At 48.5% G+C, this 26,303-nt stretch overlaps 2 protein-coding genes and 1 pseudogene across 3 annotated transcripts in view; 2 read left to right on the forward strand and 1 right to left on the reverse strand.

The window, feature by feature from the left end:
* The window catches only part of LOC147725720 (small ribosomal subunit protein mS26-like), a 59,026-nt gene extending 54,384 nt beyond the window's left edge, over nucleotides 1–4,642 (reverse strand). Inside the window, exon 1 of the mRNA XM_086964408.1 lies at nucleotides 4,233–4,642. Coding sequence (XP_086820534.1) covers nucleotides 4,233–4,465 — 233 coding nt within the window. The 5' untranslated portion in view covers nucleotides 4,466–4,642. The remainder of the gene's footprint in view (nucleotides 1–4,232) is intronic.
* LOC147725719 (uncharacterized) overlaps nucleotides 1–26,303 on the forward strand; it is a 454,500-nt gene that overhangs the window by 168,057 nt on the left and 260,140 nt on the right. The gene's annotated exons all lie outside the window — the stretch shown is intronic.
* LOC147725721 (DNA repair protein XRCC1 pseudogene) lies at nucleotides 4,819–12,179 on the forward strand (annotated as a pseudogene). Its single transcript, XR_015309805.1, has one exon. The product of XR_015309805.1 is annotated as a DNA repair protein XRCC1 pseudogene (transcript).

Below are 26,303 nucleotides of genomic sequence, written 5' to 3' on the forward strand. Positions count from 1 at the left end.
TATCTGGATAACCAAGACTTAGGCAGAGTTTATGCGATTGAACTTGCAGGTGCAGCTCTCTAGGTTGCGGGAGAATACACTGCATTGGCGGGGGCTCACAATCTCTCTAATGGGACGGGCAGTCCTCTTCAGGATGATGGTCCTACCGTGCTTACTGTACGCCATACAAAACACGCCTTATCGCATTTCAGACTTTCTTCTGGACCGTGCCAATTACTGTGGGGGGTGGGCGTGGGGCAGCCCCTGGATTGCACTCAGGAAATTGCAGAAGGGGATGTTAGGAGGGGGGCTGGCAGTCCAGGACCTCAAGAAATATTTTTGGGTGGCCCATCTCATAAATGTATTGGGTGGGTCTTCTCCCCAACAGACGAACCGGCCTACAGGGTGGACAGGATGGTTTTGGGTGAGTGCAGCACTTTGGGGGAGTTGTACCGCAGGGGTAGGGGCTCCAGTAATTTGCCACCACACACTAAAATGATCATAGATATCTGGCATGCAGCGACTAGGCTGATGGGGTGGGAGTTGATGCTCATGGAACAAACCCCACTGTGGGAGGGTAATTTCCTGAAGGAGGTACATAGACTGCAGGGCTTTCGGAAGTGGAGCCTCATCTGTATAGACGTGCTCGGGAACATCTGGAAAGGGGGCAAAATGGTGACATTTGATAGTTTGAGGGAGGGCTTTCAAATGGTGGTTCGTGAATTTCTTCGGCACAGACAGTTGTGGTCAGCACTTCACTCCCAACTGCCAGAAGGGAGTGTGATTCCAGAATATTCACCTTTAGGGGACAGGCTTCTTTTGGATCCTATGATTCAGAAGGCGGTGTCATTGACGTACAAAAAAACTGGTGAACAATACCCCGGACAACCTGGGTCCCCTGCGGGAGGCCTGGGAATCGGACATTGGCCTGTTGGAAGATGACGATTGGTTGGAGGCCCTCCATGGTCCCCCGGATATTGCTATCAGGGCGCGCTTTTGACTTGTTCAGCTGCGTATATCCTCCATAGGTCATATGCTTCGAGACTGGTGCTAGCCCATATTAAGGGCGGTGGCTCGGAGTTGTGTGCCAGGGGGTGTGGCGAGAGGCGATCATTCTTTCATATTCTGTGGACCTGCCCTAGGATTCAGCAGTATTGGAAGGGCATAACTTGTGTGATGGAGGCTGTGGTGGGGGCACCGGTCCCACTTGAATCTCGGTGGCATAATCTTGGTGTCACAATAGAGATCACGTAGCCGAAGTGGGCTAAGTTATGGTTGGCCCTGGCGGGCGTGTTGCAAAAAGGAATATTGCACGTGCCGGGGGGTGGAGTCTCCGACTGTGGCCGCTTGGTTCTGTGATTTGGACTGGTGCTGTTGAGCAGAGCAGGTGGTGGACCAAAGCAGCGGATTTCCCCGTAAATGGCAAAAGATATGGGGGCCCTGGACTTTGTACAGGGGTCTGAGATGGGTCCCACGAGGGGTTCTGAATGGGTTTTCTGGGAGGGTTTAGAGACGTACTCCAGTGGGTTGCGGGCCGTATTGCCTTACATAAAAGTGTATTCTGTGTTTTATAATGGGTGCCATGGCCAGGATTGGCTAATGCTTTGTATATATATCCTTGCACTGCTTGTATCTGAAGCTTGTTTTGATTTATTAAAAAAATAATACAATTTTTTTTTTACAAAAATCAAGCCGCAACATTACATCAACTTTGTAAGACGATGGCTGGATGACTCAGTGATTTAACACTCACGGCAGTAATATTCATATCAAATTTAAATCTACACCCTGTGACTCAGCCATCTATCCTTCTGCGGTTGGTAAACAGAGTACTACTGAATTGGGTAATAAGAACGTTATGTACTAAACAGTATTTAAAAACAGAAATGTTACACAAAGCAATACATTTTTTACAGTCCTCCAAACATCCATGTTTAAGATTGCTATACTTTGGCCCCAATTGTGGTGACAATTTTGGCAACATGTCAGAGTAGCCGGACCTGGGAATTCTCTGGAAGGCTCTGCATCAACTGTGATCCTCCCTCGGCCATGAAATGAATGGCCTAGACACAGCCTACACAACTTAAAACACCATTGTATACCCTAGCCACATCATCTGCTTTTTGGCACCAACCACAGTCATACTCTGCAGACATATCTCTTACTGCCATTGTGTGAACTGAGGAGGTGACCCAGGGGTGACCTTCGACCAGCCTAGTTCATAGCTGCCAAGTTTCAGATTGCTTATGTGTAATGTTTCCATTGTTTACGGGCGACATTCCATGCTTTATGTGCGATACTATGAGTGAATATAATTGTGATTGAAAGCATGCAAAAAAAAAACAAACCTGTAAAGATAAATATTAGAAATTGCCCCACTTGGTGCTATATGAAGCTTTAGAAGTAAGCTCCACTTTTTGTTCAAATTTATGACAGTCTGCAAGTGCAGACTCCTGTCACCAGGTAGAGCAGACAGCCAACTATGGAGCTCTGCAGGCACACCTCTGCCCAGCAGTCAAACAAATCTCACATTTTCGCTATGGGTTAGTGTAACACTACTTCTTAGGCTGAGTTGTCATAATGCTTGTGACGTTTCAACAAAGGTTATGCATTATATAGCTGCGTTGGAAAGTTTAGAACTGAGGATTTTCAAATGTCCGTCTTAAGCTACAGACACAAAGCGGTCTTATGCCGTGCTTTTTAAGAATGCTCTTCCTCACACACTTACGACATTGTAACGTTGATAATATGCAAAGTTGAGGGGCATATAGTGAGGAGAGTTTGGGAGAGAGACTGACTAGCAGAGAAGCTGCTGAAGAGCCACCAGTGCAGTGGGAGTTGAGGACTAGCCGGGCCAAAGCCGGCCCGTGAGGAGAAACGGGTGTATGAGGAGTGTCCAGGGCCATGTGGAGACATGCTGGGGGCTGGCAATGGACTGGGCAACCGGTCCATTGGATGGCTGGACTCAACAAAGGGAGACATGGCAAGGAGAGGGGATCCTTCCGGGATGTTGCCCGTGTTCTTTCTGGATATGTTATGGAAAGCAAAGGAAATTAAATGGTACCCAAATGGCATCACGTTATACACGCCTTAGCATTGAAGGACTTTAGGGAACAAGACTGGACCTCATTTTGAATTGCTGATTAATGTTGTTGGGTAATCAAGCACAAATCCCCAGAAGACCAAAATGAAAATCCCCATTCCTTTGGTGGACTGCAGTTACAATACATCGACTTGGGCACACAGTGCAATATTATCTAAAGCAAAGAAAATCACGCTAACTTTTTTCTTGGCTTCGTGTTGCTGACTTGAGCTGCATTCCCTCGATGGCACAACATCACTTAACCCTTCTCCACAGTACAGAGAGCACTGCAAGGGCCTTGTGCAGGACAAAGGCAGCAGTTGTGTGCTCATGAGATTAGCTGCGGCACTGTTAGACAAAAAATAATAATAATAATAATAATAATAATAAAGCTACTACCTATGTGTCTGCCTGGGTATTCATCTTATTCCTGTCGGGACCAGTGGAGTGGTGCCTGCCACTGGAAAACAAGGTCATTAGCCGCCTTTGCTTCTGTCTTCTGAAACTATCTTTCAATAGCTAGGAGTGGTGTATCTTTTACCACATGTCCACGTCTGCCCCAATAGACTCAGCGTTAGCTTGGTCTGAAGCCCGGCTCATATTTAATCGTCAGCGCGCGGAAACAACACAGAGCGCATTTAATGCAATACAAATGATTTTTATAAAAATGAGACAGTTATGCAAGAGGTACTCTCCGGTTAGCAGCAGGAAGAAAGGGCAATTTTACTGCACTGACGACTTCATTATTAATGTAGCTCTGAAGTTAAAGCACCTCGTAGGGGGTGGTCTATGACGTGTGACTAATGCGTGTTAGTGCGGCGATGCGGACACCTGCACTAAAATGTGTTTGTCTAACCCCTGATGCGCGGTACCTGACAGGGCTGCTGGTTATTGTTAACAAATGGAGCCAGACTCAGAGTTCAGTCATTCCAGGATGGTGAACAGTGGAACAGTCACAAACCACATACTGCGGCTCAACGGCCCCATCCATTACGTGAATAGAACTACTGTATCATACTCAGGATAGAGTGTCACTCGAAATGTCACGCAGATACCATGACGATGTCACGCCGAAGCCATGAAAATGTCACGCATGCGGAATGTAAACAGAAAAGAGCGTCTGACGGAAGCACCCTGACCTCCACCTCCTGCCCGTCCCCCCGCCCGTTACCTGAGCGCCCCCAGCGCGGCCGTGTACGCCCGGTACCGGGCCTTCACCACCAGCAGCTCCTCGGGGTCCACCGGCGGCGGCTCCTTCAGTCTCCCGGCCTTGGACTTGGCGGGGGGGTCATTGCGGGACTTGCGGCCGCGCTGCGGGGTGAGGAGCGGGGGCCGCAGCTGCAGGAGGCGGGGCGCGGCCCGCAGCATGTTCCACCGGGAGGACAAGCACCAGGAGGCCGCCATCTTGGGCAGCACGGACCGGAAGTGCGCGTCGGGTCAAAGGGCAGGGACAGGCGGCGGCCATCTTACTGTGACATCACTGGAGGGGCCGGGGTCTGGGGGTGCGGAACGGGCGCACCCCGGTAGGAAAGGCTGCGGGATTGAGATAGTTTACGCCCAGACCTGTCCGTCTTCTAGTTCTATCACTCAGGGCGTGTCCAGGGACAGCGCAGCACACCGCAGGTGATCGACAGAGAAGAAGGACGAGAACAGGAAGAGCTGTGGGCAGCGAGGACGGACTCCAACTACGAGCGCCATAGACATCAAAGACAGACTAAAGCAATAGGCCTCACACAGTGGTGTCTCCAAAGAAAGCTTCAGGGGCCCAGGGCCCCGACCCGGTGCTCCTTATATGTATACAGATAGTACTTTAGCATTGTACCATTGGTGTTTGCTTCCCTGCCTGCTAAGCAGGCATCAATTATTGGACAGAGAGGAAACATTAACGGGTGCAAAGATCAAAAGATGCCGGAGAGCAGGAGCTGAGACCTTTGGACAGACAGGGAAGGTGCGGCTGCGGCAGGAGAGAGGTGGATGCTTCGGAGCCTGCCTCTGCTGTCTGCTGTGAGGACAGGCTGCAGAGAAGCACGTCAGAGTGCCTGGAGATGCATGTATCATAGTCTGGGAGCATGAAGTGACAGCAAGAGGCCACTGAGACACCCCTGAGGAAGGACACAGCAAAGGAGAAGCCACTGAGACACCCCTGAGGAAGGATACAGCAAGAGAGAGGTCACTGAGACACCCCTGAGGAAGGATACAGCAAGAGAGAGGCCACTGAGACACCCCTGAGGAAGGATACAGCAAAGGAGAGGCCACTGAGACACCCCTGAGGAAGGACACAGCAAAGGAGAGGCCACTGAGACATCCCTGAGGAAGGATACAGCAAAAGAGAGGCCACTGTGACACCCCTGAGGAAGGATACAGCAAAGGAGAGGCCACTGAGACACCCATGAGGAAGGACACAGCAAAGGAGAGGCCACTGAGACACCACTGGGGAAGGATACAGCAAGAGAGAGGCCACTGAGACACCACTGGGGAAGGATACATCAAGTGAGAGGCCACTGAGACACCCCTGTGGAAGGATACAGCAAAGGAGAGGCCACTGAGACACCTCTGAGGAAGGACACAGCAAGAGAGAGGCCACTGAGACACCCCTGAGGAAGGATACAGCAAAGGAGAGGCCACTGAGACACCCCTGAGGAAGGACACAGCAAAGGAGAGGCCACTGAGACACAACTGGGGAAGGATACAGCAAGAGAGAGGCCACTGAGACACCCCTGAGGAAGGCCCAGGAGGATACAATGAGAGAGAGGCCACTGAGACACCCCTGAGGAAAGACACAGCAAAGGATAGGCCATTGAGACACCTCTGAGGAAGGACACAGCAAAGGAGAGGCCACTGAGACATCCCTGAGGAAGGATACAGCAAAGGAGAGGCCACTGAGACATCCCTGAGGAAGGACACAGCAAAGGAGAGCCAACTGAGACACCACTGGGGAAGGATACAGCAAGAGAGAGGCCACTGAGACACCCCTGAGGAAGGATACAGCAAAAGAGAGGCCACTGAGACACCCCTGAGGAAAGACACAGCAAAGGAGAGGCCATTGAGACACCTCTGAGGAAGGACACAGCAAAGGAGAGGCCACTGAGACATCCCTGAGGAAGGATACAGCAAAGGAGAGGCCACTGAGACATCCCTGAGGAAGGATACAGCAAAGGAGAGGCCCCTGAGACACCCCTGAGGAAGGATACAGCAAGAGAGAGGCCACTGAGACACTCCTGAGGAAGGATACACCCCTGAGGAAGGATACAGCAAGAGAGAGGCCACTGAGACACCCCTGAGGAAGGACACAGCAAAGGAGAGGCCACTGAGACACCACTGGGGAAGGACACAGCAAAGGAGAGGCCACTGAGACACCACTGGGGAAGGATACAGCAAGAGAGAGGCCACTGAGATACCACTGGGGAAGGATACAGCGAGAGGCCACTGAGACACCCCTGAGGAAGGATACAGCAAAGGAGAGGCCACTGAGACACCTCTGACGAAGGACACAGCAAAGGAGAGGCCACTGAGACACCACTGGGGAAGGATACAGCAAAGGAGAGGCCACTGAGACACCTCTGAGGAAGGATACAGCAAGAGAGAGGCCACTGAGACACCCCTGAGAAAGGATACAGCAAGAGAGAGGCCACTGAGACACCTCTGAGGAAGGATACAGCAAAGGAGAGGCCACTGAGACACCCCTGAGGAAGGATACAGCAAGAGAGAGGCCACTGAGACACCCCTGAGGAAGGCCCAGGAGGATACAATGAGAGAGAGGCCACTGAGACACCCCTGTGGAAGGCCTCCAAGGATACAGCAAGAGAGAGGCCACTGAGACACCCCTGTGGAAGGCCTCCAAGGATGCAGCAAGAGAGAGGCCACTGAGACACCCCTGTGGAAGGCCTCCAAGGATACAGCAAGAGAGAGGCCACTGAGACACCCCTGTGGAAGGCCTCCAAGGATACAGCAAGAGAGAGGCCACTGAGACACCCCTGTGGAAGGCCTCCAAGGATACAACAAGAGAGAGGCCACCGAGACACCCCTGTGGAAGGCCTCCAAGGATACAGCAAGAGAGAGTCCACCGAGACACCCCTGTGGAAGGCCTCCAAGGATACAGCAAGAGAGAGGCCACTGAGACACCCCTGTGGAAGGCCCAGAAGGACACAGCAAGAGAGAGTTCACTGACACACCATTGTGGAAGGTCTTGAAAGATCCCGCGAGATAGAGACCTCTGAGACAGCGCTTTAGAAGACCTTGAAGGATACAGCTAGAGAGAGGCCACTTAGACACCCCTTACGAAGGTTTCCGTGAATACAGCGAAACAGATAGGCCACTGAGACATCCCTGTGGAAGGCCTCGAAGGATACAGCAAGAGGGATGCCACTGAGACACGCCAGTGGAAGGCCTCTGAGGATATAACAAGCGAGTGACCACTGAGACACCACTGAGGAAGGCCTCCAAGGAAACAGCAAGAGAGGGGCCACTGAGACACCCCTGGGGAAGGCCTCGAAGGATACAGCAAAAAGCTGCCACAGACCCCTCAGATACTAAACAGCTGTACAACCTTGAGATACAACTGAAATTTACTGAGCGTGTGTGTTGTGTGGCAGCAGAAAGGTGTGCTGGAGGGACAGATGGACCTGCCCACCTCCATCTGGTGGGTGTCCCACCTTCTGAATCCTATTAACTTTAAAGGGCTCTCCAGACTGTAATTGGGTCATCCTCTTTCAAGTGTGCACCACCCTTCTGATACAGATTATCCCAATGCCTTAAATAGGATCACTCCATTAAACATCTGACATCAGCTCGTTCGAGAGGAGACCACTGCACAATTGGTGGTACTTCAAGGAGGAACCCATGAACTGTACTCTCGTGGCTCATAACAATACAAGAGGACAAAGCCAGGACATTGCTGCAGGAGGAACAAGATGCCAGAGATCAAGATCAAGAGTGTGGTATCCTGCAGCAGCCAAGATGTCATACACAACGCAGAGAATCTACTGAAGGCAGACACCTTTCACAAATGGAGAGCGAGCAAAGCCGGTGAGAACGAGGTTTCAGTGGTGTTGCATCTGGAGAAGTCCGAGAAGATCCACAGTATAGAGATTGGAAATGAAGGGTCTGCGTTTATAGAGGTGCTAGTCGGTAACTCTATATCCACCAGCAAAGAGGGTTATGAGGTGATCCTGCCTCCATCCCTCTTCATGACCAGGACTGAGGCCAAAAATAGATTCAACCTTAGCCGTTTGCTGATGTTTGGCCCAGATGTGCTGGTGAAAGAAATAGCAAGTAAGACATGGGACCGAGTGAAAATTGTGTGCACGCAGCCATACACCAAAACCCTAGCCTATGGACTCTGCTTTGTTCGATTATGTTCCCCTTCTGAGTCCAATGAAGCCTCAATCCATCCCTTCCCTCAGTCCAAAAGAAAAGGGGAACGCTTCAGTAACTCAGTGAAAAGCGCTGCATTGAACTATCCGGACAGTAAGCCATCCTGCTTAAAAACCAGTCCCACACCTGCTCTCCCTAAGAAAATGAAGACAGACTTGTTTGTTTCACACATTGAGACCTCTGTCCATGAGCCCCATAAATACCCAACTAAGGTGAAGATCAGCCAGAAAAAGGAAAAGTCAGGCACAGAACTGTGTGCGCTCCTAAAAGGCACAGTCTTGGTCCTGAGTGGTTTCCAGAACCCCTTCCGCACTGAACTACGTAATAAGGCCCTTGCCATGGGTGCCAAGTACAGACCACACTGGTCTCAAGATTGCACCCACCTTATATGTGCATTTTCCAACACTCCAAAATACAGCCAGGTGAAGGCAACAGGAGGCATCATCGTGCACAAGCAATGGATACTGGACTGCTATAAGAGGAAGCAGCATGTGCCGTGCAAAGAGTATCTGGTGGATTGCAAGAATTCCAGTACAAGCGATTCGGAAAGCGAGGATAAAGTACTTCAGAGATTTGACTTGCCAACCTTAAGCCATGAAGCTGAGTGCATTAGCCCTGTCCTGACCAACACAAAGGAGTACTTTCCATGCAGTGAATTAAAAGAGCATACTAGTAGTTCAGGATCAAATTCCAGCTTCTCGGTGGAGGAAGACAACAGGGTATCAACAGAGGAAGATGTAGCATAAGACAGCGCAGACGAGACTCCCTTCAAATTCAAGAAGAGTAGCTAAGAGGGAGTGCAGAACAGATTTAACAGGGTGGGACGGGGGAGAGAAGTGGCCAAGCTACGCAGTGTGAGCATTTGGAAAAGGAGACTTATGCTGGGCAGGGGATGATAACAGCTAGTGAGATCATCTGACCACACAGATTCTGCCAAATTTCTATTCTAGCACTTTGTGATCCACGAAGTCATGTCACATCACTGCATTCAAGATAACTTGTTTTTGCTATTCTTTTATCAGCAGCCGTATTCTGTTTTCCAGAACTCTTAGTGTCATTTAGTGCCAAGTGTGGCTCTAACCACGCAGATTCGATATTGGACACTAGATTTTAGAAGCTGTCGTTGGGGAGAGGAGTTGGCCTAATGGCTAGGGTGGTCCACCTCGAATCTGGGGAACTGGGCTCAAGTCTCGGCAACGATGCAGAACATCCTGTGATTCTGGGCAAGTCACTTAATCTCCCTGTGCCTAACAAAAATGAATGTGTCCTCATGTAATGCAACTGGTGCTATGTAAAGCGCTCCGGTACCTTCGAGTCAAGTTTGCGCTATATAAAACTCCGTAAAAAAACTAAACTTTTCTGTTACTCTGTGTGTTTCACTTCATACTTCACCCCTGTTCATCGCTCTTCCCAGTTGTGTTCCTTGGGGATGCCTGTTATGCCAGCTCCCCATACTCTTGTTTGATATCTACCGGTGTCCATCCATCACTTGATTCACAGCTTTGGGTCATTATTTCACTATTTTACAACCAATATTTTATCTTCAACTTGCAACTAACGCAGACCAAAACCACAAATTCTCTGCCTGCGTGGTTGCTATTGAGGCCTGTTTGGAGACAAGTTTGTTACAAGTCAGTCAATATTTAACAGTTGTTTTTTACTTTTGGCCAAATATTCTCCTGCCAAACTCCATGCACACCCACCTCTTAATTGTTTTACTCATCATCTCATTACCCGGACATGAGCAGTCACTCTGGGTTTCTCTGTAATCAGCAGATCTCCCGCCTTCCCTATAAAGATAAAGGGCCAGATGTAGGTAAATATCATTTACTGATGCTAAAATACCGAATTTTACCGATTCGGTATTTTAGAATCGGTAAATGGTATGTAGCTAATGATTCGGTAAATTTTACAGAACCGGTAAAATTCTGTAAATACCGACAGTATTCCCCATTCAATCCTATGGGCCTTGAGGCCCTTAGGAATGAATGAGAATTACTGATTCGGTAAATACCGAATCGGTAATAGGGGGTAGAGTTACAGGGGTGGCAGGGTGTCACATTGACACCCTGTTGCATCCCTGAATAGTGCATGGGTGCACAAGTGGCACACATACATGCCCTTAGGGCATGTATGTTTGCCACATGGCACTGTTAAAAAAGCACAAAATTGCTTTTTTAACGGTTTTTGTTATTTACCACCAACTTTTAGTTGGTGGTAAATAACGAATCCTTAAATGAGAAAAGCACTCACTTGAGTGTTTCCTACATTAAGAATTCGGTAATTTACAGATTCCTTAAGTTACTGATTCAGTAAAATACAATACTGAATCCTACAATCCTGCCACCTACATTCCAAATGCCCAATACCGGTCGGTAACGGCCGAAATTCGGTAATTTCGGCCATCACCGACCGGTATTGGGCCTCCTACATCTGACCCAAAATGTCCACAGAGAACAAAAATAGAGCCTCTTATCTAATTCACATTGAGCATGATAATGTCATTAGTGAAAGGCCTGTCAATGTAGGGCGTTCAATTTTGTCCAATGGTATAAGTCAAGACGGAAAAAAAATCTAAAAAAGATAATGATCTCAAAACAGTTAAAGATTATACAAAGAATGGATAGCCTAAGTTGAAACCTGAAATTGAATAACCTAAAACTATGTGGGAATCAAACGCTGAAATGAGTGTGCAGGTTGACAAGGTGCTTACAGGTTCCAAGATGATACTACCGCTAGGCCTTAATAGTAAGATTGTAGATTTAGCCCATGAAGGTCATCTTGGTAGAGGCTTGATGAACAGTTGAGTAAGGGAACACTGTTGGTGGCCAGGCATGAACACCACTATTGAGTTAAAAGTAAGAACTTGTTAGGAATGCGCATCTAGTGACAAAGTCAAAGTTACATACAAATAAAGTATTGCTTTTACCAGATAAACCCAGGTGTAAACCTGTATGGGATATATAGGATGTAAGGTGCAGGTGTGGATGGGAAATGTATTTATTGCTTAATTGATTATCATACTTGGATTATTACTTGCATTGTTCAGAATACCACAACACAAGCAGTTGATTTTTTGACTTGCATATTTAATGATGAAGCATTTCTGCAATATTAGTAACTGACAATAGAGTAAAATTTACATACAAAATTATCAAAGCGTTTCTAAAAAACACATTCAATTGTTCACCATTACACAGCATTCTACTGCATCAGAGCTAATAGGCTTGTGGGAAGAATACATAGAGTAATAAAAGAATGGTTAAAATTGCAAAGAATCAATGGTATATCAGAAAAAAAGCATTATCTGACACGTGGGCATACAGAACAACACCTAATTAAATCACAGGGGTTTCTCCCTTTACATCCCTAAAAGGGAGATATCCTGGTGCCAAATTGATGGCTTCTTAGTTATTTCTTAAAGAAAAAGTACTTACTAACACACGCCTCAATAATCATTAAAATGTTGCTAGACCTGCAGGTCTAGTGACGTGAATAATCTACTCGACCTAACTGTAATGTACGTGACCCCTAATCTGGTCTCAAATTGTGTGATCCTAGCAAATATTTTATTTTACAGAACCACTTTTTTGTTTATTATAACATATGAGAGCACCTTCAAATATACAAGATCAGTATTTCTGCTGTACAAATAATGATTTTCTTTAATTTAATAGTTAAAACGTTTGCTCCCTATATAATAATAATCTAGCCCACATATGCCTCTTAGTTAACTAATATCATTGTCATCAGGCCGGGAAGGGGGGGGGGGGGTAGGAATGTTTCTCAGTTCATGTTTAAAAACTCTCTTTTAATAAATGTATGATTAAAGAAAGCATTGATTTGGTAGCGCACTGTAATTTACAAGCAGCATATTTTTCATGCAACTTTCCCACTAACAAGCAGTTTTACTGATAAAACTATAGTCAAGTCAAGTCATAGAATTTATATAGCGCACTACATACCCAGAGGGTTTCAAGGCGCTTAGGAAGGGGAGGAGGATTACTTGTCAAATATCCACGTTTTAAGTTGCTTTCTGAATGCTGGGTGGTTCTGGGTAAGGCGAAGGTAAGCGGGGAGTGAGTTCCATGTTTTAGCAGCCAGGTATGAAAAGGATCTGCCTCCCATGGTGGTCTTGTTGATGCGAGGTACAGTGGCGAGGGCTTGGCTGGAAGAACGTAGTTGGCGGGGGGGGGTGTAGAAGGACAGTCGTGAGTTGAGGCATTCTGGTCCGATGTCGTAGAGTGATTTGTGTGCGTGGGTAAGCAGTCGGAAAGTGATCCTCTTATTGACGGGTAGCCAGTGGAGGTCTTTAAGGTGACCAGAGATGTGTTCGTTGCGTGGGATGTCTAATATGAGCCTGGCTGAGGCGTTTTGGATTCGTTGGAGTTTCTTCTGGAGTTTTGCGGTAGTACCTGCGTAGAGGGTGTTTCCGTAGTCCAGTCGGCTCGTGACCAGAGCGTGGGTGACTGTTTTCCTTGTTTCGGAGGGGATCTAGCGAAATGTTTTTCTGAGCATGCGAAGAATGTTGAAGCAGGAAGAGGATACGGCGCTGACTTGTCTGTTCATTGAGAGTGAAGAATCCAGGATGACGCCTAGGTTCCGTGCGTGGTCTGTCGGGATGGGTGCTTTTCCGAGGGCTTCCGGCCACCAGGAGTCGTCCCATGCAGAGGGGGATGTACCTAAGATGAGGACTTCTGTTTTGTCTGAGTTCAGTTTCAGACGGCTTTGTTTCATCCATTCGGCAACTTCTTTCATTCCTTCGTGTAGGTTAGTTTTGGCGGTGCTGGGGTCATTGGTGAGAGAAAGGATCAGTTGAGTGTCATCCGCGTAGGAGATGATGTTGAGGTTGTGTTGGCGTGCGATGGCCGCGAGGGGGCTCATGTATACGTTGAAGAGGGTGGGACTGAGTGAGGATCCTTGTGGTACGCCGCAGATGACTTCAGAGGCCTCGGACTTGAATGGTGGAAGGCGGACTCTCTGGGTTCTTCCGGTGAGGAACGAGGTGATCCATTCAAGTGCTTTTCCTTGGATTCCGATGTTATTGAGGCGTTGTAAAAGGGTGCTGTGGCAGACTGTGTCGAATGCTGCAGAGAGGTCAAGGAGGATGAGGGCGACTGTGTCTCCATTGTCCAGTAGAGTTCGAATGTCGTCTGTTGCTGCGATGAGGGCGGTCTCAGTGCTGTGTTTTGCTCGGAAGCCAGATTGTGAGGGGTCGAGGGATTTGTTGGCTTCGAGGAAGGCGGCGAGCTGGTTGTTGACAGCTTTCTCGATGACTTTGGCCGGGAATGGAAGAAGCGAGATGGGGCGGTAATTTTTGAGTTCGGTGGGGTCCGCTGTGGGTTTTTTCAGAAGGGCGGTGAGTTCAGCGTGTTTCCAGTCTTCCGGGAAGGTGGCGGAGTTGAAGGAGCAGTTGATGACGTCTCGGAGGTGCAGTGCTATGACGGAGTCTGCTTTGTTGAAGATGTGGTGAGGACATGGGTCTGTGGGGGATCCTGAGTGGATGGAATTCATCAGGCGGATGGTGTCCTCAGTGGAGATAGGGTTCCAGTCGTTAAGGGTGTTCACGGGGGGAAGATGATCAGCAAATGGTAGGGTGGGTTGGTTTCCGGGTTGGTTGTCAAAGCTGTTGTGGATGTCTGCAATCTTGTTGTGGAAAAATGAGGCTAGGGAGTCGCAGAGGGTTTGAGAGGGGGTGATGTCGTTGGAGTTGGCTGAGGGATTGGAAAATTCCTTGACGATGTTGAAAAGTTCCTTGCTGTTGTGGGCGTTGTTGTCAAGTCGATCCTTGAATGCTGTTTTCTTGGCTTTTCGGATTAGTTGGTGGTGAGTGCGGGTGGCGTTTTTGAAGGCGTCCTTGGTGCTAGTCTATAATCAATAATCTGTGGAAAATGGGTTTCAGCAATATTGTTTATCATGTCCACATCACAAAGTAAAGTGTTCAGAATTGTTCATTTGTTTTCATCATCTTAAAAACTTTTGTTTCATCACCCAGAATTACAAAACAGTGATTTTATAACTACTAAAACATATTTTGAAGTGTTTGTACAGTTCATTTAAAATCTATTTAAATATTGTGTGTTAGAAAAAAGACCCGACATTCTACAGCCCTTTATTTCACAATCTTTGTACAGCACGATTGTCAGACAGCTCACTTCCTAATCTTCCAACTTTGCTGCTTATTTTATCCTGGAGGTTGTGTTTACTATTCCTTCTCTGACTGCAAATTGCAAGACCTCTGTCTCTGAATGCAGAGCAAATGTGACAAGATAAAAACAAGATTTAAAGGCATAGTTATTGCTCATTCATGTTCCGAGAGAACAGAACACCTGTTCTTTATCAGCTCACCAGAATGGGCTAGTAGGCCTTCATGAAATCTGGCTCTCCATAGCGAGCGGGCAAGTAGATTTCTTGAGGCCTGTAACAGAAACACTTTAATAGAAAAAATAAGTAGAAATCAGAAAAAATATACTGCCAAGTACAATGCAGGATGTGGTGCAAAAAGCAAAGAACGGAAGTTTGGGGATATTGTGCAAATAAAGTGGCCTTTTAAGCATGATAAGGAATTATTGGTTTACTTTTCAACAAGAAGGATTGTAGAAGGTAGAAGAAATGTGGTGAAATTAGACAATGGACAAAAATGGAGTATAGATAGACTTTGCAGGGTCCAAGAAAAAAAGTGATTTTTTCTATAACAAATGAAGTACACGGAGCAGGGAGTGCTCTTAGGAAGTCAAATAGAATATCAAAACCACCAAAATGGTTGGATGAATATACGTCATAATTCCATTGCACTTCGGGTGTGCGGTGTTTCATCCTATAACTGCTTATGATTGGTTTCCGTTCACACTTGTACAATTTTAATTGTCTCCTTTACACCTCTATTTTCATTTTACTATATACATCAACATTCTAGGATTGCTATACATAGAATGTGTTCAGTATATGTATACCTTGTTAATTGTTGCATAATTTTAAAGTTAGTGTCATACCTTTCATATTTATTGTATATATTGATTTACTGTATTACCTCCTTTGTTTATTTCATCCATAGGAAGGAGATGTGTTAGATTCTATTGTATTTGCCATTGCATTTTTACTTGTATAAATGGATTGGGCCATTCCACTCCACATGTATGGTTTCGTCACCCTTAGAGCTCTGTGTACCTGGAGTTCTAAATTTGACAGTTGGAGCTGGAGGCTGCAGTGAATGGGAACTTTTACACCATGTGCACACCTGATGTTGTGTTTTCTACTTCAATAAATCAACTTTTAAAGATTCACTCAAACGTGTTGTCTCCCATAACACTAGTGAAGTCACCAAGAGAAAATATGAAGCGCTATAAAAAACATTAGCAATAATTCAATCTTCACAGTATGTGTATGAAACATGTTTTCTGTCATAACCTCATAAAGTTGAGTTTTTAGCCATTAGCTCTTTTAACTGTGGTTCCTGTAGTTTTAAATTTTTATATTTTAAATATGTATTTTCCGTTAAGTGGAAATGGGTAAAGGAAAGACTGATGGAATCACTATCATAGACGCCAACATGCCACTGTATCTTGCAGCTCACCTCACACACATTTCATAAACAAAAGTAAGTGACAGAGCTGCCCAGGTTTAATTTGACCTAGGTGTGACATTTCCATCTTTTCAGTGAGCTGGTGTGTGACATTTCACTGCCACATGTGTAACTCAATGAAAGAGAATTTTATTTTGAATAAAAGGAATTATGATCGGGCTACACTTGAATCATCTTCTGTGTAACATGGACAAAGAGCTCCTTTTATTTGGGACTTTTCAACCTGACTGGTGGTCTAGCTGTTGACCTGATAGACGTCCTTCTCCGCATTCTCCTTCGGTGATGGTTAACTGTGAGGTCAAATTTGATGATCAGTTGTCTTTTCTACCCTAGGTGTCCACAGTGGTTGGACCCTGTTTTGGTCTGTTTTGCTCATACCCCTATTACATCCAGGCTGGACAATGACAATGTTCTCTACCTGGGCCTACAAGATTACTTGATTAAGCATTTCCAGACTGTTCATAATGCTGCCGCTCGGCACATCTCAAACTTCCTTTTAGGACACTGTTTTCCGCTCATCTAAGCTCTTTGCACTGGCTACCTGTAAAAAGGTGTATTCTTTCTAAATCTTTGGTACTGGCCTACTTGGACTTTTTGTTGACTGATTTCAACCCTATATTCAGGCTATAGATTAGGGCTGGGCTCGGGCCTCCTTTGCTGTGGTGGTGAGAACTAAGCAGGTTGGAAGGATTGTTTGCACCTTCTTGATGTTCTTGCATGAAACAAGCTCCCACTTGAGCTTCATTCACTCTCTTCCAAGCCTTCTTTCAGGTAAAAAATCAAGGGCCATATTATCAAGAAAGGGCGATACATTATCGCCACTTTTATCGGTAGGAAACTGCCGCTAAAGCGGCGATAATGGGCTTGATAATATGCCCTTGTGAATTCCCATAGAAGTTCAGGTTCTGGTGTTAACCTAGGCTTCTATGGGAATTCACAAGGGCATATTAACAAGCCCATTATCGCCGCTTTAGAGGCAGTTTCCTGCCGATAAGAGCGGCGATAATGTATCGCCCTTTCTTGATAATATGGCCCCAAGACTTTGCTTTTGGTGCAGCCATAACTCCAATTCCTCCTATTTATTAGTCTTGTAGCGCTAGGATACTCTTCGGGGCAGCTGTGCGCTATATAAGATCCTATGATGATCATGCATGTAATCGGACAGATTTCACATTTCGGTCCCTTTTTTATATAATAGCCTAAAAAGTACCTTGAAACTGCTGCAAGGCACATGACTGAGGTTCTCATACATACATTCTCTGACAGGGAGGTTCTGGGTGGATGTATGGCCCCATCATAGATTTAATCCCACTGCTGTCTATGGCAGTTTTACACTCACAATAACAATGGACAGCCTACTATCCTTCATAGCCAACAAGCGGCCCCATGAGCAGAAATGTACGAACCTGGCAAATTAAAATGACCAATCGAAAGCTTTGCAGATAAGCGTACAGCTGCTGGGCAGATTGAAAAAGAGGTATACGTATAAGAAATGCATTTATTTCTAGTAGGTTGTGCCTTCCACTCCAGTCATGGTTATTACAGGTGAGATGACTGGTCGAAGGGGGCTGGCAGGCTGGGAGTATTCCAAGCTTGCTGTGGTCTGTGAGCTGATGGTATTGAGGCCTCCAGTGTACTGAGCGCGCTCTCATTTAAAGTAACCTGTTCGCCTGCTGCGCGCTCTGCGCAGCAGTAGAGCTCTCAGAGCTCAATCTGTCTTTACATCAACAGAGTAGAAAGGGAGCACACATCACAGGTGTGTTTATCTACAGTGACATGAAGCTAAAGCTGAGTGCCTGTCTAAGTTGATTTGCGTGATGGATCTCAGGTAGTGTGGGGAAGCCGAGAAGTTAGCGATATAAGTCAGTATATCCAGAGAAGCGTGGCACTTGGCAGGGCTGGTATTGTGGGGTGCAGGCAGTGTTGGGGTACCCTGGAGAAGCTGGCACTTGGCAGGGCTGGTATTGTGGGGTGCAGGCGGTGCTGCAGTACCCTGGAGAAGCGTGGCACTTGGCAGGCCTGGTATTGTGGGGTGCAGGCCGTGCTGGGGTATCCTGGGGAATCCTGGCGCTTGACAGGGCTGGTATGGTGGGGTGCAGGCAGTGTTGGGGTACCCTGGGGAAGCCTGGCTCTTAGCAGAGCTGGTATTGTGGGGTGCAGGCAGTGTTGGGGTACCCTGGAGAAGCGTGGCACATGGCAGGGCTGGTATTGTGGGGTGCAGGCGGTGCTGGGGTACCCTGGAGAAGCGTGGTACTTGGCAGGGCTGGTATTGTGGGGTGCTGGGGTACCCTGGAGAAGCGTGGCACTTGGCAGGGCTGGTATTGTGGGGTGCTGGGGTACCCTGGAGAAGCGTGGCACTTGGCAGGGCTGGTATTGTGGGGTGCAGGCGGTGCTGGGGTACCCTGGAGAAGCGTGGCACTTGGCAGGACTGGTATTGTGGGGTGCAGGCGGTGCTGCAGTGCCCTGGAGAAGCATGGCACTTGGCAGGGATGGCCACAGGCAGTGTCGGATTGGCAGTACGGGCAATCGGCCATTGCCTGAGGGTACTGGGGCAAAGGCCATTGAAAATAAACTCCAAACATTTGCTTTGGCCATTGGCATATAACCTTAACGGCTGCTGCAGGCGAAGAACACAGGTCAGACCTCAGTATGACCAAGGACAGACGCTGGGTACTCACTGTCACGTGCAGACGCTGGGTACTCACTGTCACGTGCAGACGCTGGGTACTCACTGTCACGTGCAGTAGGACCAAATGGGCCCAACTGAGGAGGCACAGCCTGCAGTGGATCCCCCCACCACTCCCCACCACTCCCCTGATTCACTGGGCGCGACAATGAAGCTTCTCGGAGTGGCGATGCTGTTTTGGGGAATCACATCTAGCACTAATGTCACATGGGAGTGGAGTGAAAGGGGGTGGTTGTGCATGCAAGGAGACAGATTACAAATGGTGGCCAAGTAAGTGTCTCTACTTTTGATTCCAGCAACAGACAGATGAGCCTCGGGTGTCTGCTGCCACCTTGTCATCTTCAAAACTGCGAGGGGCTCCTGTTATTCATTGAGAGAGAATAAAAAAATAAGGCTAACAACTACACTGAGCAAGAAGAAAACTCTTTGGAAAATCAGAACAACTGCTTTTGATTACATTACTGTGAAAAACGTTCACCCTGAGAAAAAATGGCAAAAGAAAGGGAGTTAGAAAGCGGAATAAGCACAGTGTGCAGACAAAAGTATGGTGTCTCTTTTCTCTTATTGTCTCTGCTCGCGCTGCTGTTCCCGCTCGTGCTTTGCCCTGTTTGCGCAGTGATTATATTTAAATGTGTTGATGTTCCCTATGGTTTTAGATGCCTTTGGCTGCGAGTGCCCATCCAGTAGTAGAGTGTTTGGTTTGTAAGTTGACTACCGATCTAGTCTGGATGGGAGCTCGCCATCCTGGGTCCTCACATAAATAAACTGTGTGTCAGGCTCCTCCTTCCACAACCCTCGGAGTGGTGTTGATGCTCTATGGGGTCCACCTCTCGATAATCCCAAGTCTGGAATATGATACTCACAGGCTGTTGGGATCATCAAGAGGGGGAAGGAAAGGGTAGGAACAGCTGGGAGGGAGATCTGAGGATGACACAGCAACATGATAAGGACATTTACTCCACTTCTCCTACATAGAAGTAGAAAGATGAATTTCCATACACCAATTCTGTTAAGTCTCATATACCCTACCTGAAATAATAAAGAAGTGAGTGAGCAATGCCAGAAATGAGCAGGGTAGTTGCTAGTTCCTTGACCTGAAACTATTGGGAAAAGAGGGCATACATATGTAAAGAATTCCTGTCTCGCATGTTACCTTATTTAAGCATGTTAACGCAACCCATGTAACACCTAACAATCACCTCAGGAAGTTTTGGCCATATCTGTACAATGATTGACAACTACAACCCCTTCGTGTATTCTCTCTTCTGGGAAATAAGAAAACAAAGAACAACTAATCATGAAGTGAAAATGGTGGGCCAAGTAACCATCACAGTCTTGCACAATGCCCAAAAGAAATAATCCCAGGTAAGTTAATGCTTCACTATATCCTTGGCAGGATATGCTCAGACGTGAGTCCCTTGCTCACTTTGCCACTGGATTCAAGCAAGCCTGGCTGAAGACGGCTGGAATGCCAGAAACCGGTCCTCGGAAGCTTGTTTCCGGTCCAGGGAAGACATGGCTTGGCAGTTCGGGCTGGACTGTTCCCATGAGGCACAGGGTCAGACTGATTTGCATATGGCCATGTCTGAACTGGGGTGGTAGAGTGGGCTAAAGAACGGTGATGGATTCAACCCAGATCTTTTGACTGGGTGTGAGTGTTTGATTGATTTAGATGCTCCGTCCATCACCACCCCCTTTTATACCGCTTTGTTCGCCATAAGTTGGCAGGGTATGCTCAGACGTGAGTCCCTTGCTCATTTTGCCACTGGATTCAAGCAAGCCGGGCTGAAGACGGCTGGAATGCCAGAAAACGGTCCTCGGAAGCTTTTTTCCGGTCCAGAGAAGACATGGCTTGGCAGTTCGGGCTTGACTGTTCCCATGAGGCACAGGGTCAGACTGATTTGCATATAGCCATGTCTGAACTGGGGTGGCAGAGTGGGCTAAAGAACGGTGATGGATTAAACCCAGATCTTTTGACTGGGTGTGAGTGTTTGATTGATTCAGATGCTCCGTCCATCACCACCCCCTTTTATACCGCTTTGTTCGCCATAAGTTGGCAGGGTATGCTCAGACGTGAGTCCCTTGCTCACTTTGCCACTGGATTCAAGCAAGCCGGGCTGAAGACGGCTGGAATGCCAGAAACCGGTCCTCGGAAGCTTGTTTCCGGTCTAGGAAAGACATGGCTTGGCAGTTCGGGCTGGACTGTTCCCATGAGGCACAGGGTCAGACTGATTTGCATATAGCCATGTCTGAACTGGAGTGGCAGAGTGGGCTAAAGAACGGTGATGGATTAAACCCAGATCTTTTGACTGGGTGTGAGTGTTTGATTGGTTCAGATGCTCCGTCCATCACCACCCCCTTTTGAACCGCTTTGTTCGCCATAAGTTGGTAGGGTATGCTCAGACGTGAGTCCCTTGCTCACTTTGCCACTGGATTCAAGCAAGCCGGGCTGAAGACGGCTGGAATGCCAGAAACCGGTCCTCGGAAGCTTGTTTCCAGTCTAGGAAAGACATGGCTTGGCAGTTCGGGCTGGACTGTTCCAATGAGGCACATGGTCAGACTGATTTGCATATGGCCATGTCTGAACTGGGGTGGCAGAGTGGGCTAAAGAACGGTGATAGATTCAACCCAGATCTTTTGACTGGGTGTGAGTGTTTGATTGATTCAGATGCTCTGTCCATCACCACCCCCTTTTATACCGCTTTGTTCGCCATAAGTTGGCAGGGTATGCTCAGACGTGAGTCCCTTGCTCACTTTGCCACTGGATTCAAGCAAGCCGGGCTGAAGACGGCTGGAATGCCAGAAACCGGTCCTCAGAAGCTTGTTTCCGGTCTAGGAAAGACATGGCTTGGCAGTTCGGGCTGGACTGTTCCCATGAGGCACAGGGTCAGACTGATTTGCATATAGCCATGTCTGAACTGGGGTGGCAGAGTGGGCTAAAGAACAGTGATGGATTAAACCCAGATCTTTTGACTGGGTGTGAGTGTTTGATTGGTTCAGATGCTCCGTCCATCACCACCCCCTTTAGAACTGCTTTTTTCGCCATAAGTTGGTAGGGTATGCTCAGACGTGAGTCCCTTGCTCACTTTGCCACTGGATTCAAGCAAGCCGGGCTGAAGACGGCTGGAATGCCAGAAACCGGTCCTCGGAAGCTTGTTTCTGGTCTAGGAAAGACATGGCTTGGCAGTTCGGGCTGGACTGTTCCCATGAGGCACAGGGTCAGACTGATTTGCATATGGCCATGTCTGAACTGGGGTGGCAGAGTGGGCTAAAGAACGGTGATGGATTCAACCCAGATCTATTGACTGGGTGTGAGTGTTTGATTGATTCAGATGCTACGTCCATCACCACCCCCTTTTATACCGCTTTGTTCGCCATAAGTTGGCAGGGTATGCTCAGACGTGAGTCCCTTGCTCACTTTGCCACTGGATTCAAGCAAGCCGGGCTGAAGACGGCTGGAATGCCAGAAACCGGTCCTCGGAAGCTTGTTTCCGGTCCAGAGAAGACATGGCTTGGCAGTACGGTCTGGACTGTTCCCATGAGGCACAGGGTCAGACTGATTTGCATATAGCCATGTCTGAACTGGGGTGGCAGAGTGGGCTAAAGAACGGTGATGGATTAAACCCAGATCTTTTGACTGGGTGTGAGTGTTTGATTGGTTCAGATGCCCACGTCCATCACCACCCCCTTTTGAACCGCTTTGTTCGCCATAAGTTGGTAGGGTATGCTCAGACGTGAGTCCCTTGCTCACTTTGCCACTGGATTCAAGCAAGCCGGGCTGAAGACGGCTGGAATGCCAGAAACCGGTCCTCGGAAGCTTGTTTCCGGTCTAGGAAAGACATGGCTTGGCAGTTCGGGCTGGACTGTTCCCATGAGGCACAGGGTCAGACTGATTTGCATATGGCCATGTCTGAACTGGGGTGGTAGAGTGGGCTAAAGAACGGTGATGGATTCAACCCAGATCTTTTGACTGGGTTTGAGTGTTTGATTGATTTAGATTCTCCGTCCATCACCACCCCCTTTTATACCGCTTTGTTCGCCATAAGTTGGCAGGGTATGCTCAGACGTGAGTCCCTTGCTCGCTTTGCCACTGGATTCAAGCAAGCCGGGCTGAAGACGGCTGGAATGCCAGAAAACGGTCCTCGGAAGCTTTTTTCCGGTCCAGAGAAGACATGGCTTGGCAGTTCGGGCTGGACTGTTCCCATGAGGCACAGGGTCAGACTGATTTGCATATAGCCATGTCTGAACTGGGGTGGCAGAGTGGGCTAAAGAACGGTGATGGATTCAACCCAGATCTTTTGACTGGGTGTGAGTGTTTGATTGATTCAGATGCTCCGTCCATCACCACCCCCTTTTATACCGCTTTGTTTGCCATAAGTTGGCAGGGTATGCTCTGACGTGAGTCCCTTGCTCACTTTGCCACTGGATTCAAGCAAGCCGGGCTGAAGACGGCTGGAATGCCAGAAACCAGTCCTCGGAAGCTTGTTTCCGGTCTAGGAAAGACATGGCTTGGCAGTTCGGGCTGGACTGTTCCCATGAGGCACAGGGTCAGACTGATTTGCATATGGCCATGTCTGAACTGGGGTGATAGAGTGGGCTAAAGAACGGTGATGGATTCAACCCAGATCTTTTGACTGGGTGTGAGTGTTTGATTGATTTAGATGCTCCGTCCATCACCACCCCCTTTTATACCGCTTTGTTCGCCATAAGTTGGCAGGGTATGCTCAGACGTGAGTCCCTTGCTCACTTTGCCACTGGATTCAAGCAAGCCGGGCTGAAGACGGCTGGAATGCCAGAAACCGGTCCTCTGAAGCTTTTTTACGGTCCAGAGAAGACATGGCTTGGCAGTTCGGGCTGGACTGTTCCCATGAGGCACAGGGTCAGACTGATTTGCATATGGCCATGTCTGAACTGGGGTGGCAGAGTGGGCTAAAGAACGGTGATGGATTCAATCCAGATCCTTTGACTGGGTGTGAGTGTTTGATTGATTCAGATGCTCCGTTGTTAGAATTGGGGGTCTCTGGTTGGCGCAGGTATGTACTTGCGACAAGCAGGGACCCTCTCCTCTAAGTCAGTGCAAAGGATTACTCCCAGAAATAACCCCTGCTCACACTCTAGGTAGTGTGGCGCAAGCAGTCTAGGCTAAACTCTGGAGTACATAGGGTTAAACATTTGCAACATCACACACAATGACCACTAACCCACCACACAATGACACCAAACTGTATTTTAGTAAAAATATATCTTTATATATATATTTAACGTAGGCTTGTAAATACAGTCTTGTTACTTTCAATGCGAGGTTCCAGCAACTTGTAAATATGCCACTGATCTTATTCAGCGTTTCAAAAATAGTCTTAAAAGGTGTTCTTGGGGCCTTCTGCCCAGTTTCAATAAGGTACTGTGTCCCCTAGCGCTTCTGTGCGCGTCCCCGCGCCTCTGTTTACTTCTTGTGAGGAAATCGGGCCCGGCCTGCCAAAGCTCACGCTTCTCGCGTGAGCGGCGAAAGGCACGACTGGGTCTGCTCTTAGAATGAGTCACCCTTCTGTGCGCGACTCGAGGCAGAGGGGGCGCCGGCCACAGGGAGTGTTAGGGGGGGGCCTCGGGGGCCAGGAGCAGGGCGAGCCTCTGTCACAGGGGCGGCTCGTACCGCAGGGCAGGCTGCAGCTGCGGGGCTCCCGGGGTGGCCGAAGATCACACGGCGCAGTGCCAGCCTGGATGGCAGAACGCTCGCACCGCGAGGGGGCAAAACACAGTACCTTGGTAACTTTTCTGATTCCTGAAGCGGACGGCTGGAAGGGGAGCTGTCCCACGTCGCGTTGCTTCCCTGCAGGGCGAGGCGAGCTGCGGCTCGAGGCTGTTCAGGTCACGGGTCACCCGGGGCGGCGGTGCTTAATGGGGTCAGAGGTCCTTCCCTCGGTGTTCGCTTCAGCCCTGAGGGAGGCGGCTGTGTGATGGCGGCAAATGGCAGTACGGTCCCCAAGTGCGGGACGTACCCAGCCAAAGTGCCGATTGCAGCTGTGCGCTCACAGCTGAGCTGTCGGGCCGGATGCCGATCGGAGGGGGGTTGACACAGGGCGGCAGTCCGTCTTTGCAGAAAGGTCTACAGCGCGAGGCACAGTCGACTCGGGTGCTTGGACCGGACGGGTCCTCCTTCACGTTGCTCTCGGGGGCTCACAGGCAGGTGCAGTCATGGTGTTCGGGCCAGCGGCGGCTGGGCCTCACGTTGCTCTTGCGGTCCACTTTAGGCCCCGGTCACGTTGCTTAGGGGATATCGATGTCCTGGATCACGGGGAGCGCGGCAGAGACGCACAACGCTCTCAGACTCCTCAGTCAGCGCTGCAGCGATAAGCAGCACACACAGCAGTTCCTTGATCAGGGAGGGTAGCGCCCACTGTTCCTGGGGCGCTGGTCAGGGGGCAAGTTCCACAGCAAGCCCTTGGAGATCTTTAGTAGAAGTTTGGCACAAAGTTCGAAAATAAAGCAAAAGTCTCTTTCAGTCTTTTCTTTTCTCTCCTTCTGCAGCAAGGCACCCGACACACTCCAGAGACAGCACTCCTCCTTGTAGTCCTTCCAGGTCCTTCTCTTCGGGCAGAGTTTCTTCTGTAGCGCAAACAGGATCTAATTTACAAGGAGCAGGGCTCCTACTTTTATACAGAGTTTTCTTTGTTCTCCCAGACCAGGGGGGCCTTTGCATAATTTCTTTCAGTCTCGGAGCACTTGTTGGGTGTACTCTGGTGTCTTCTTTCAGTGTGAGGGGCAGCCACATCAGACGCTCCGCAGGAGGTGGAGCCAGCATTGTGTGGCCAGGGGCAGCCAGGAGTACCTTGTTGATAATGCTTCGCCCTTCCTGGGCCAGGTGCAGGCTGAGTCATCAGTCGCCCCCCAGGGGGTCGGAGCCAGCATTGTGGTGGGAGAGCACAGCCTGATTAGAAGTCCAGGGCCACTCCTACCTCCCACTAAGGTGTAATCCTTGCATTCACCACCTGTCATCCCCCAGCCCTGTCACTCACACATCCCAGACAGTCAGATACACATACTAGCAGAGGCGGGCTGAAATGGTTAGGCAAGCAAATGCTAACTTTCTAAAAGTAGCATTTGCAAACACAGGATATTAAAATAAACTTTACTAAAAGATGTATTTTATTATTCTGAGTTCAGGCATACTAAACATTATTTTCTACCGTGTTCCCTGAGCCTGCTGGGATTATTGAGTGTAATAATTCCAGCAGCCCATCTGGCCTAAAGGGAGCAGGTAGCCCTGCAATAGTGAAAAACGAATTTGGCAGTAATTCACTATTAGGACATGCCACACACATCAGAGCATCTCCTACCTTACACTTACAATGCACCCTGCCCTAGGGCCTACCATAGGGGTGACTAATATGAAGTTAAGGGAAGGTTGAGGGGCTGGCAAGTGGGTGCACTTGCCCAGCCAGCATGAAAGTACCAGACTGCACACAGGTTCTGCCATGGCAGACCCTAGACACATTTTGAAAGGCTGCTTCTGTGGGTGGCGCAACCAGCGCTGCAGGCCCACTAGCAGTATTGGCATTTACAAGCCCTGGCACTCCTGGTGCACTCTACTGGGGACTGATAGT

The sequence above is a fragment of the Lissotriton vulgaris genome, chromosome 3_2 (genome assembly GCF_964263255.1).
Source record: "Lissotriton vulgaris chromosome 3_2, aLisVul1.2, whole genome shotgun sequence".
NCBI classification, from domain to species: domain Eukaryota; kingdom Metazoa; phylum Chordata; class Amphibia; order Caudata; family Salamandridae; genus Lissotriton; species Lissotriton vulgaris.